Below are 13,529 nucleotides of genomic sequence, written 5' to 3'. Positions count from 1 at the left end.
TTTTTTGAAAATGTTTTCAAATAATAATTAAAAACAAGATGTAGGGAAACACTGTGCTACAGTATAAGCATGCAACCACTGAAACATTGATGGGGAGATGTTATACGTTCGTTCTTGTGCAGTTATATTTAGTTGCACAGCCTCCCCTTGGACTGTTACATGGGAAGAGTTTTTTTTCTCCCCCAACTGGGGATGTTGAATACAGTTATGTCACAGTAACCATTCTTGTGCTCTGTCTGCAGCTAAATTAATTCTATTCATTCTGACTGAATATGATGATGCACAGGGCAATGATGAAGGATTACAGTGGTCAAGGGCTATTGTTACTGTACCTCTACTATCTCATTGGACCATTTCTTCGCAGAGAAATGCTGAAATGAAATGTTGTGTCACTTTGCTGACTGACATGTCATGTCAACCTTAGGATATCATTTGCTTCGTGTTAGGCAATTTGCGGCGCGTGAGGCTTGTGAATCTTTTGTTCTTACAGTTAAAATTAACTTCATCATCTGTTTCATACTTGAGGCCTTCATTAGCATTATCTTCAGGCATTCATACTCTAAACCAGCTGGTCTTCAACGGGGGGCACAAACTAGGTCTGTCATTCTTTTTCTGAAAATGTATTGCATCAAACAATGGTTGTGAGTGAATCACATTAAACTTTTGCGGTGTGTGTGTGTGTTAGTTACAGTATGATTGAAAAACCAGTCAGGTTGAAAAAGGAGTGCCCGTTTTCTTCGAGTTCACCTCCCGTGCTCCCCCATGGCGGGGTGGGGCCCCCCTGTCAAAAAAAGGCATGACGCCTCGGAGGTACCGAGACTAGGGGGGATAATGATTTACGATTCTATAACTCGGACGGCGCTGAGTTGGCTGAAGGTGACTTTGCAGCGCTCGGCACAGCGACTCGCTCGCCTAAGCTCGCTCTGCGGTGCCTCTCGTGGCTCAAGTCACGGCATATACCTCAAGACGGCATATACCTCTGGTACCTCTCTATACAGTATACCTCTGGTATGAATATATATAAATATATATGAGCACCTGTGCTTTAAGCGATCATTCTAATACTATAGTTTAGTGTGAATGTATCTATATTTCTATTACGGCGGCCAACTTTACGCAATAAACCAAAGTTGACCATTGAATTGGTATAAATGGACCATTTAGTTAAATTGACACTTAGGATTGTACTGTGCACATATTATTGTGTTTGTGACCTTTTGAGGATATGTGCAGATGGAGGGTACAAGTGGCTGCCGAGGATTCATCCGTCTTTACCTCATCTCCCACGTCGACTCCGCCGGCTTAAGTGATGATGAATTATTCAAATTGGAACGCCTGGAATTTTTTGATAGGCTATTTTTAACCCAGCATCTGGTTGGTTGCCAAAAGCTATGGGTTTAGAAGGGTTTCCCAGGCGAGCCGGCTGTCACGTCACGGCAGGCTGTATAATGAGGGTGGGAGAGGGTATGAGTGCGAGTAGGGGTGGGAGAGACAGGGATAGAGAGGGGGGGGGGGGGATCTTCCTGTTATGTGGAAGGATTTCTGTTTCTTTCTCTCTTTCATTCTGTGCTGCTGGGGTGGGTTCAATGGAAGCCTGTTCATATCTGTAACCGCCACCGATTGTTGACTCAGCGCTCAATTAGTAATGAAAACAAACAAATAATTGAAACCCATCCATTTGGTCGAATGAGTGACAGCAGACCGAGCTATGGGTTTTGTCCTCTGTCCACACAAAAATAAATCCCTTTGGGGAGAGAGAGAGAGCCGGAGAAAGAGAGAGAGTGGTAGAGAGAGAGAGGGGGAAACCCTTTCCCTGCCAAAGAACACACCCGTTAATCTTTCCCTCCCATGCCTCCCATTTTTCCATCTCTTCGCTCTCTCTCACACTCACTCTCTCTCTCTCTTCACACTTGCGATTCACCATCTTGTGCTGTCAAAAAAAAAAAAAGGCGCCGTTACCATGGCACCAGCTGATCAAGGGAGGAGTGCAGCCCTCCTCGTGACAAAAACATCCTTTTGTTTGGGCGGTTCATTGTACTGTAGACCAATTCAATAGTTGACTCCTCTCATCTCCCCTCTATGCTATATTCCTTACAGGACTTATTCTCAGCACTGCTGTCCTCCGAGGCACTTGCTATTCCATATATAATCAAGCGTCGTCTCTGTAGGATATGGCTAAGATGAAAGTCAATTATTTTGACAGCTTAATTATGCATGCGCTGTGTCCGTGTTGAAGTAGCAACTGTACACCTCATAATGTTGATTTAACTACTACTTTAATTTTAGAACAGGGAACGGAATGTGACAACACTTGCAAATAGATTCCATGTCTGCCTCCCCGGGCACATCTTTCATTCTCTACTCTACACACTTACTTGGTTGTAACACAGGAGTCTCAAGGACTATGATAACCATCAACAATTAACTGAAATACACTTCCAACAGCATGATGCTATCCCTGTTGTTCTATTATGCATGCTTTATATATAGGCATATATGGATCTCCAGTTGTCCTGAACTGCCGATCCAACCGATATGCCCATATTTGGGCATGCCAATATATGGGCATTGGGCATACTGTATACTGATGACATCAGGGATCTCCATGTATGGGCATAATAGGGACAAGGACTGACAGATACAGAGATCTCCATATATGGGCACAAAAGGGACACAGATGAGTACAATGTCTACTCTGACAAAGCCCTTGACACTATGACTCTGACATATCAGTCAGATTGGCGGTGTAACGTAGACCTGAGAGGGCCGCATAGCGTAGCCTGGTAAACCCCCTCCCATTCTGCGACCGGAGTCTCAGATGGGAAGTAGGCTGCGAAACAAATGTGTGTCGCAAGCTTCTTCCATTTGACGGTGTCAGGTTACGCATAGCGGCCTGAACGCCAGATTTCAGGACCGAACCTCTAGTATGTATATATCTAGCCACCCTAATAGACGTAGACAGACTTAGTTTATTCCGTTTATCCCGTTCGCCGACTACTACAGTAGCAGCACACTAGTAGTGCAATCTTTTCCAAACTAAGCACAAAAATCGTGCATGCCATGGGAAATCCAATACGCTACATTGCATGCGTGCATAACTTTCATATTTTCCGTACAGTTTGTAATTGTTTTAAACTACATTATTGCGGCATACTGATTGCGCAATACGTATTAGCGCTCCAACGCTATATACGTCACATTGTTCCAGTTACACAGGGCATGCGTGGACACGGACAGTCACACTGTTCCAACGAAAAACAGTGAACACACTACCTGCCTCTCTTACTACTACTAGTCAGACAGATGTGTATGTGTGTGTGTGTGTGCACAGACGAATAATTTGTTCCAGCTCCATATACGGCCACAAAAGGGGCCAGGTCCATATATGGCATAATGACATCAGGGATCTCGATTTATGCCCATAAAAGGGACAAGTACTGACAGATACAGAGATCTCCATATATGGCCATATCAATCGGATCGGCAGTGCAACGTAGGTGTGAGGGCAGCGTAGCACCCTGAACTCTAGACGTTCGGGCCGCTAATAACCTCTAGTACATATAATTTACTGTATATAATCATATACAGTATATAATTTATAAATATCAACACCTGTGCTTTAAGCAATTATCCTAACGCTATAGTTGTCATTGGGGAAATGATTCCTCTGCATTTGACCCATCCTAACTACTTAGGAGCAGTTTACAGCCACGGTGCAGCGCACGGGGATCAACTCCAGCTGTAATGCCGGTCCCTTGGTGAAGGGTAATGAAACTAGTATCTATGTACCATGTCATTTGGTGTGAGAGGAAAGTGGAAAACCCACGCAAACGCGCAAAGAACATGCAAACTCCACACAGAAGGCCTGCTGGGGCTCGAGCCTTGAACCCAGGACCTTCTTGCTGTGAGGCAACAGACAGTGCCAGGCAATCACTCCTGCACCATGCCTCCCCGAAAACCCTAATGGACTCTTCACTCTTGTTGGTTGAGTCATACACCGTCACCACCTGCTTCCACGTGGTTGTTCTTGGTTGTGGAATGGGCTGCAGAACCCATTTTTTGGTCTCTGTATACAAAGGTCAATTCCTCAGTAGTTCCCAGTACCCAGCTGTCCTCAGAACCTAATTTGTGACCCGGGTTCAAACATCTATGAAATTCAGACACAGTAATGAAACATTGTCCAATTGATGGCGCAGGAGTGATTTGTACTGTAGCCTCACAGAAACAAATGTGCTAGTAGAATATTAGGATGTATGCATTGCAATATTTAAAACAAGCATTCAAGATAAGCTGAGACCAATTTTCGGTTTGCGATGTTGGACCGACAGAGTGGCTTATACTATGCATGGTCGCAGATGAAATGAAGTTCTGTATTTTACCTCGTCGTGTCATATTATGTTGACTGTTAGGAGACCACGAGGTTAATCCTCTGCAATCTTGAAATAGATTTAACACAGTATTTCTGTGATTTAAACCGTCATATAAATTAATTCAATCAACAGGGGTGCCTTCCCTGTATTGTTTACCGGAAAAGTCATCTGTTGTGCAAAACGCCTGCCCTCGTTGGCTGCTTGTCCAGAAAATATTCCAATGAAAGCATGCCAGTGACATGTATAATTAGCAGCTCTATTGCGTACAGCATTGCAGCTGTCCCTGTGTCAGGCTGTTTCCTTTTGTATGTGAAAGAGGGAGAGGGTGGGGAAGAGAGAGAGAGAGAGAGAGAGAGAGAGAGAGAGAGAGAGAGAGAGAGAGAGAGAGATTCTCCTGTCATTAAGTAGATGATCAACATCCCTCCCTGGTGTGTTGTCAGTATCGTGGCAGAGGAAATGGGGGGGAGGGGGGGGGGTTGCTTTGAAGAGACACAGCACCACGGAGTGACAGACACCAAAGCACATATGGACTCATATCTCCGCCTGAGGTCTCTATTTTCAGCTGTAGCTTTGCAACCAATCTGAGTGTGTTCGCGTGCGCGTGTGTGTTTGTACGTGGGCAGAAGTGTTTGTGTGTATGCTTTGTGGTGTGTGCCTCGTTGTCTCTTGTATCTGGTACATTTAATTTACAGTCATGTCTTCGTAGACTACAGTACATAGTAGGGTCAACTAGTCGACTACTACAGTGTAACGGCTGGGCGATATGACTTCATATCGCCTTCATATTCATATGTCATGACCTCATATGTTTGCCTCGATTACAATAATGAACAATTATCAAAAGTGAAACTAGCAGATCTACAAGCTCAAATTTTCACTATTTTTGTATGCCAACATTATGTTGGTGTAAAGTTTGTTGTAACACACCGAATATAATACAGGCTAAAGTGGTGAATCAAACTAACGGATTTAGTCCTTTAGTCCTTTAAAGCCTGCTTCTCGATTATTCAATTAACCTACACAAGCAAGATTAAGTCGGTTATTGGTTCTAAATATCAGTTTCTGTATACAGTATTTTCAGGTACTTGCCCAGCCAACTTAATTGACTATATACTAGGATTTTCACCAACTACTAGTCAATTAGTCATCTACTACAGTACAAAATTGTGATCCATCATCCTACAGTAGCCTACATACGGTGACATGTCACAATAGAATGCTTGAACTTTATACTTTACAAAATAGCATTTTCATTGTTACTTAGAATTCCTCTCTCTGCGCCTTTCTTACATCATCTATTGTGGAAAGCCTGCCAACTTCAAAAAATCATGCAGTCATGAAATCCCTAATACATACATACTGTATGAGGGCTGGTGCACAGAGAGTTCGCGGTATTGGATTTACTCGGCTATTAACTTGTACACGTGTACAGGGCTGTGGAAGTCCATTTTAAGTGATCATTCATGCAGAAACAGCAGGGTCTCCCCATACAAGCCAATTAGCGAAACCCCACAGGTTGAATCATGTCTGTGTGTGAGCATAACATGCATTTGTTCCCTGTGTGTGTGTGTGTGTGTGTGTGTGTGTGTGTGTGTGTGTGTGTGTGTGTGTGTGTGTGTGTGTGTGTGTGTGTGTGTGTGTGTGTGTGTGTGTGTGTGTGTGTGTGTGTGTGTGTGTGTGTGTGTGTGTGTGTGTGTGTGCGCGCACACACACACAATTCCACAGTAGGCTATCTTGGACTACAGTGTGTTAGAACCTCCGGAGTCCCCTTGTGATTATGTCACAGAAGCTTAGTGCTGGGTTTGTTGGGGCATGGGTCCAAGCCAGTATGGGGGTGGGGGGGGCTTCTTTGTCTTTGTCCAAGATCTGATTGGACTTAGCACACAGGGCCTGCCTGCAGAGCCTCCCATCCATGGTGTCAAACAGATGGTGGCGGTCCAGAGGAGGTGGGAGCAGCAAGCTCTCTGATTGGTCCAAACCGGCAGGGGCCGGGTCTCTGAAACAGAGTGCCTGTGGGGGGGGATTTTGCCGTGGACAAATGCCAAGGTTTGGCCAACATGTTGTGCCAACAGATGAAGGGATGTGTGGAAAAACACCAAGAGCCAACGGTGTTCTGTTTTTAGCTTTGCGATGAGTGAGTTGCAGAGAGGTCAGGATTTACCTTCAAGTACTATTACCACTCTTTCACTGCTCACAGGGACCAGAGCAAGGATTCCTAATGCTAGGGTTCAAGTGGTTACACTTCAGTGCTAGCGTCCTATTAGGCATGTCATAGTTGCGTCGCGAGCTCGTAGATCGGCTACTTTCGGCGACGGGATTTGGTGTAGGGGGACAAAATGAAGGGGGCAAGGATAGACCCCCATGAGACCCCTGTCAACGAAGTGTAATAGAGTTTGTGGATAATGACGTTAACCAATCATGAATGAACCACTGAATACTTTGAAACCTTTTCACATCGGCCCCATATGCTCTTCAAGTTTTCACCTACTACTGGCATCCTCTGGCATCCTGAGGACTGCTGCGCTGCCACGGCCTGTTGGCTCTCACGATTCCAGTCCAAGCTGCAAATGTAAACTGGTGGTGGGTGCAGTCCAGGGGGTCGTGGGATTGAGCCGTTTGGCCCGTTATTTTCCTCTTGTCTCTGCCCGGACTGAGCCACAGACATGCATGGCCCTGGGCACTGGCGGCAGCCATAACAAATGATGTGATTCATCTTATTAAGACTCCACTCCACTCTGCAGTGACAGAAATGGTTTCCCATCAGTGTTTGGTTTGGCTGATAGGGCTGCTGATTGGATGTCATCCTCACAGAGGACAGAAGCCTCTTCTGTAAAAATGGGAGGGTTTTGGGGCTAAATTACATGTGTATTGTTTCCATGACGGACGCTTGTGGTCAGTGCCGGCTTAATGGAAGGGCTTGGGCACCAACCTGGGGGGGGGGGGGCACCAAACAGTGGGGAGAAAACGGTCCCGGGGGAAAACGGGTCGTAGCACCGGGCACCACGAAAGGTTAATCCGCCCCTGCTTGTGGTACATGTATCCCATCATTTCTATCAAAATGGGGTTTTAGAGAAACATGTTTTCAACGTGTGTGTGTGTGTGTGTGTGTGTGTGTGTGTGTGTGTGTGTGTGTGTGTGTGTGTGTGTGTGTGTGTGTGTGTGTGTGTGTGTGTGTGTGTGTGCGCGTGTGCGTGTGTTAAGGTTGCAGTTTGCAGGTGATTGATTGAGTGCCTGTGTGTGCACAGCATGTGAATGGGTATATCTACAGTATGTGCACGCTCACGAGTGAACATGCACCCACATACACTATACTGCATTGCCTATGATAGGACTGGGCAATATGGACAAAATCAAATATCACAAAATTTTTGACCAAAAACCTCAATATCAATATTGTGACAATTATATCGATATTGTGGCGATACCATTTTATTTTTTATTTTTACATTACAAAAAAATGCTGATTTACAAGCTCACAAAGCATCGCAATGTGACGTGTGTGAGCTTGTAGGCCGCCTATTTTAGCTATTTCTGACATTTCTGAGAGTTTAGGACTTAACCCATTAAGACCTGAGGCCGATTCTACAAATGCCTCTACAGTTTTCTGAAAAAACATTGTTGCTGTCGGGCAGAAACCTCTTCTCTCCATATTTGTACTTTTTGTGTTAAAATGAATGCCTTATATTTGATCTACATGTAAGCATTTTCATTTATTTCATTTATTTATTTATTTCGAACATATTAAAAAATACATAAATGAGAAAAGACAAAGGAGAAAAAGAAGAAAGAATTAATAAAAAAACAGCGCCAAAATTATTTTAACATCCTTGAATTATAGTCCATGCTCGAAAAAGGAGTAGGAAGAATTGACGCATTGTGAGCTCCATACTTACAGCGCTTACATTGTGTAGATCCATACTTACAGCGCTTACATTGTGTAGATCCATACTTACAGCGCTTACATTGTGTAGATCCATACTTACAGCGCTTACATTGTGTAGATCCATACTTACAGTGTCACACAAAAGCATCAAAAGCAGCAGATCCACAAGCTCGAAACGCGGCGTGAAGCGACGCGTTTTGAGCTTGTGGATCTGCTGCTTTTGAATTTGAATCCTGAAAAGTAATATGGCTAAAATCTAAAATGACACAGATGCTTTCCCGGGTTTCAACGGGTTAAGTGATTAAAACCAGGAAAAGGCACTAATGTCATTCATTACGATCTCCAAAATCCCAGACGATTTCTATTCGAGTCTCAGGTTGATGTCTGCTGGGGAGACAGGTGTGAACTCCCTGTGTGCGTGTGCACAGGCTATATGAGACAATCGCACCTCAGCACAAGACAGCAGCTGCTGTTATGCAGTGGTGTAAAGTAACTAAGTACAGTACATTTTGATACATTTTGATTATTATTCCAAAAACATACATTAACCACTCCAGACCTGTATCCTGTACATACTTTGGCTATTTGAAAATAGCCAATCTACAAGCTCACAACGATTTTTATACATTTTGAAAACTATAAGTTGGACATTCTGCATAATGAGTACTTTTACGTTTGGTACTTTAAGTATATTTCGATGCCAATACTTTTGTAATAATAATTTGATTACAAGTTTGATTTTACTTGTAACACAGTGTTTCTACATTGCGGCATTGAGACTTTTACTTAAGTAAAACATTTGAGTACTTTTCACACCACTGCCATTATGCCACGCAGCATCCTAGCACACCAGAAAAACGGCATACACAGTCCTGCTGTTTGTTTAGGACGATGTCACGCAGAGAGAGAGAGAGAGAGGAGAGAGACCAAGCTGAGGTGGGTGGAAGGAAAGAAACACAGTCTATTGTTTTGGATTGCGCTCTGTTGAAATGTGAAATATTGTTTTCACCAGAGAGAGTATCACTGCATTCTGAATGTATTGAACTGGGGAATGTAAATGTACGAATGTTCCAGTGTTTCTAAACACACACACACACACACACACACACACACACACACACACACACACACACACACACACACACACACACACACACACACACACACACACACACACACACACACACACACACACACACACACACACACACACACACACACACACACATGAGAATGTGAGAAAATAACCGTAAGCTGTTAGTGGTAATGTTGTACCTATTATTATTTAAAGACTAATAGTTTAGTTTGATTATTTAACAATGAGAATTATTTGTAAAAGTAGGTATGACTTTGTTCAAGTAATGGACATCTCATATTGGAACTCGCGTGATTAACTCTTAACTTCTATACACAAGTGACATTTTGTAGGTGAGCTCATGAATGAAAAATGTTGTACGTGAAAATCTAGGCTTTAATGTTCTGCTTCAGAATCACTGATTTGATCTCTTAACCACCTAAACCCTATACTACGTTGACCGAGGTCCCCCAGGGGTCTTTAATTGGTCCCCTACTTTTTTCCCTCTGCACCAAATTTCATCATCGAAAATGGCTGATCTACGTAGAAGCTCACGACTCATCGCAATGTGACATGTGAGCTTGTAGATCGGCTATTTTTTGCTTATTAAGATATGCCTAGAATAAGCTTAGCGTTCATGTGGTTAAGCTATCTTTTTCACATTCCATGCACTGTGCTGTATTCAACACCTGTAGAGTCTTGGCATTCACGTTTGGTGCTCTGTTCCTTTAAGACTTTAAGCCTACTTTATACATTTATTTCATTAAACTCAAACCGTTATTTTTGCATTAGATTCAACGTATTCACATAGTGCTCCCCATGGAGTCATCTGCTGAAAAGTGAGAAAGACTTTCCCTGAGTTATAACCACAACAAAAAAAAAAGGAGAAAGTGAAATGAGGCATGTGGGGAGACACAGTCACATGCATAATGTATGGACACAGGACAAAGTGCATGCTGTAACCCGAGGGAATGCACAGAGGCAGTCAGTCCGTTCACAAACAGGGTGACCCAAATAGTGGCACTGATATTTTGAGACCGCATGACTCATGCTATCCGAAACAAAGCCAGGATGCGTGTGAAACGACTTCTAGAGAGCTCAGTAGGCAGTAGCGAAAAAAAGTGGATGCGCTGTGGGAGGAAAGACGGGAAGATGGAGTGACTGAAATAATTGCAGGGCACTGAAATAGTTTGAACAATATCCAGGGTTAAAATTACCCCCAAATATTACTTCATTGTGTTATTTGGGGATCATTAACAGCACTTCATCATAGAAAATGTTTCTGAAATATCTTGTCACAAAGGTATTGCCATTGGAGACTGTTGCTCTGAGAGAAAGGGGCGGATTGAGGGGGGGGGGGGGGTCTGAAAATAATGGCTTCTACTTGTGGAGAGGAGACAGCGGGACTTAATCTGTTTGTGTGCCCAAGAGCTCTTCTCTGACTGCAGTGTGGTACCATGTCCTGTTGTCAGCCATATGTTTAAAGGCCTGAGACAGTTGGTCTGACATGGGAGAGACAGGCTAGGGAAAACTTCCAGAGGTGACCTCTCCTCCCTGCCAAGCAATGGTTCATACCGGACAGCACTTGTGAGGATCGGAATAGAATTCGGGGGCTTGCAGGTATAATAGATGCTTTAGAGATACTTTCACAGGTAGAAATTAAAGGTAGGGTAAGTGATTTTCTTTGGTTAAAATAAGTATTAAATAGCTCTATATTCTGATAGTACTCATTGCTATAGAGTGTTTGTTCAGTAAAAGGAGTCTCCTTGTCTCTCCAGCTCTTTATAAAACAGAAAATGCATTTTCGTTTCAGTTTCAGTTTAATTTCCAATTTTATCCAATCAGGATAGAGAACTCAATCAAGATATAGACTAAACAAGTGAAATTGGAAGTGATGACACTAAGAAATGAGCAGACAAAATTTTAACTGGAACACTATAAAAATGAAGCTTAAAAATTGTTACTTTCTCCTGATTGGCTGAGATTTTGACACCTACCAGAAAATGTATTTTCTATTTATTAAAGAGCTGGAGAGACGGGGAGACTCCTGTTACTGAACAAACACTCTATAGCAATGATTACTATCAGAATATAGTGCTTTAACCTTTTAACAAAATACTTTTTGTTTTAACCAAAATATATCACTTACCCTACCTTTAAGCTCAGTAAATTAAAATCCCCCCTGGAGGATATCTCCAGTCACCTTTTTCTATAGAGCAGACACTCACATCTCACATCATGAATTAGTAATACTAGTATTTCCAAACACAAACAAAGATTCTAAACACTGCCTCCCAACCTCCCACTCCCTCCTCCACAACGCTGGTCTTGTTTTTATTTGGTTCCACCACCTTCTTATGTACCACCAATTCCCTCCATTGCCCCACATACCAATGGCAGTAAATGACATCGGACTGCATCTACAATCCTTTTGCCGCGTTCCCACGAGGAGGACGGGAAAGAGCGTTTTTATTTGTTGCTTTTGGCTAATTGACTGCTTCTCTCTCTGGACTCTGTTCAATTTGACCCAAGTTAATTATAAGTTGCCTCAGGTTTCTCTGTCTGTCTCTCCACAATAAAGGAATGGAATAGCATGTTCATTGTTGTTTAAAAATCCCCACAATGCCAGAATTGAGATTGACAATATATTTGTCTCTGTTTTCCCCCTTCCTCTCCTCTCCTCTCCTCTCCTCTCCTCTCCTCTCCTCTCCTCTCCTCTCCTCTCCTCTCCTCTCCTCTCCTCTCCTCTCCTGCAGTTTGTGGCCTTTGCCTCCTTGTTCTTCATCTTGGTCTCCATCACCACCTTCTGCCTGGAGACCCATGAGGCTTTCAACACCATCATCAACAAGACGGAGCTGGTGCGCTCCAACGACAGTCAGTCGGACCCGGGCCCGCAGTACGAGATCGAGACAGACCCGGCCCTCACCTACGTGGAGGGCGTGTGTGTCTTCTGGTTCACCATCGAGTTCCTGGCGCGCGTCATCTTCAGCCCGGACAAGCTGGAGTTTGTGAAGAGCCTGCTCAACATAATCGACTTTGTGGCCATTCTGCCTTTTTACCTGGAGGTCGGCCTGAGCGGCCTTTCCTCCAAGGCCGCCAAGGACGTGTTGGGCTTCCTCAGGGTCGTGCGCTTCGTGCGCATCCTGCGCATCTTCAAGCTCACGCGCCATTTCGTGGGACTGAGAGTGCTGGGCCACACGTTGCGGGCCAGCACCAACGAGTTCCTCCTCCTCATCATCTTCCTGGCGCTGGGGGTGTTGATATTCGCCACCATGATCTACTACGCCGAGCGCCTCGGCGCCAGCCCCAACGACCCCACCGCCAGCCACCACACCATGTTCAAGAACATCCCCATCGGCTTCTGGTGGGCCGTGGTCACCATGACGACACTGGGCTACGGCGACATGTACCCGCAGACGTGGTCGGGCATGCTGGTGGGAGCGCTGTGCGCCTTGGCCGGCGTGCTGACGATAGCCATGCCCGTGCCCGTGATCGTGAATAACTTTGGGATGTACTACTCGCTGGCCATGGCCAAGCAGAAGCTTCCGAAGAAGAGGAAGAAGCACATTCCTCAGGTAGTGCAGGGAGGCTCCCCCATCTACAAAGCTGACCTCAACACCACCTGTAATAGCGCTCAAGGTGACCTGTGCCACGTTAAGGGGAGCAGGGTACTAGAGCGCAACCGATCAGGTAAGACCGGCGCGTTGGCAGGAGGGAGAGAACTAAGAGGTACATTACAGTAGCAGGGAAAGGGTTATTTATGAGCTGACAGCAGTTGAGGGAAATCCATAGGGGATCTAATTTCAGGTGGAAAACACTGGCCATTTGACGGATTCCCCCCTGGGAGTAGAAATCCCCCCAGCCCCCCCCCCCCCCCCCCCATCCACCCCCTCGAGGGCCTATAGCACCGTTGAGGCTTCCCCATAAAAGATTGAGCACTAGTGCCTTGCGGCCTTTTCTCCCTGGTTGCCACGGTGATGAGAAAAGGAGATGTGAAAAGACAGGGAGGGAGATGAGAGTGATTCCGGTGAAATATTTTGTTTTAGATAGGAATGCTGGTTGTGTCAGGGAGTAGACCAGCGGTGATTGTTCATTTGTTATTTAAACCGTAGGTGGCTGTTTTCCCCCTCTAGGCTCATGTCAGTAATTCACTGCGACATGTCTGATGTTGATGGAAATTAGTGTCAACCTCTGCGTTCTT

At 44.6% G+C, this 13,529-nt stretch overlaps 1 protein-coding gene across 1 annotated transcript in view; it reads left to right on the top strand.

Annotated features, from left to right (window-relative positions):
- kcnc2 (potassium voltage-gated channel, Shaw-related subfamily, member 2) overlaps positions 1 to 13,529 on the top strand; it is a 73,273-nt gene that overhangs the window by 43,658 nt on the left and 16,086 nt on the right. Inside the window, exon 2 of the mRNA XM_080421748.1 lies at positions 12,085 to 13,018. Within this exon, the coding sequence (XP_080277874.1) occupies positions 12,085 to 13,018 (934 nt within the window). The remainder of the gene's footprint in view (positions 1 to 12,084; positions 13,019 to 13,529) is intronic.

The sequence above is a fragment of the Gymnoscopelus braueri genome (assembly GCF_963280865.1).
Source record: "Gymnoscopelus braueri genome assembly, chromosome: 23".
NCBI classification, from domain to species: domain Eukaryota; kingdom Metazoa; phylum Chordata; class Actinopteri; order Myctophiformes; family Myctophidae; genus Gymnoscopelus; species Gymnoscopelus braueri.
The sequence above is the reverse complement of the archived record's forward strand: the minus strand, read 5'-3'. Positions and strand labels throughout refer to the sequence as shown.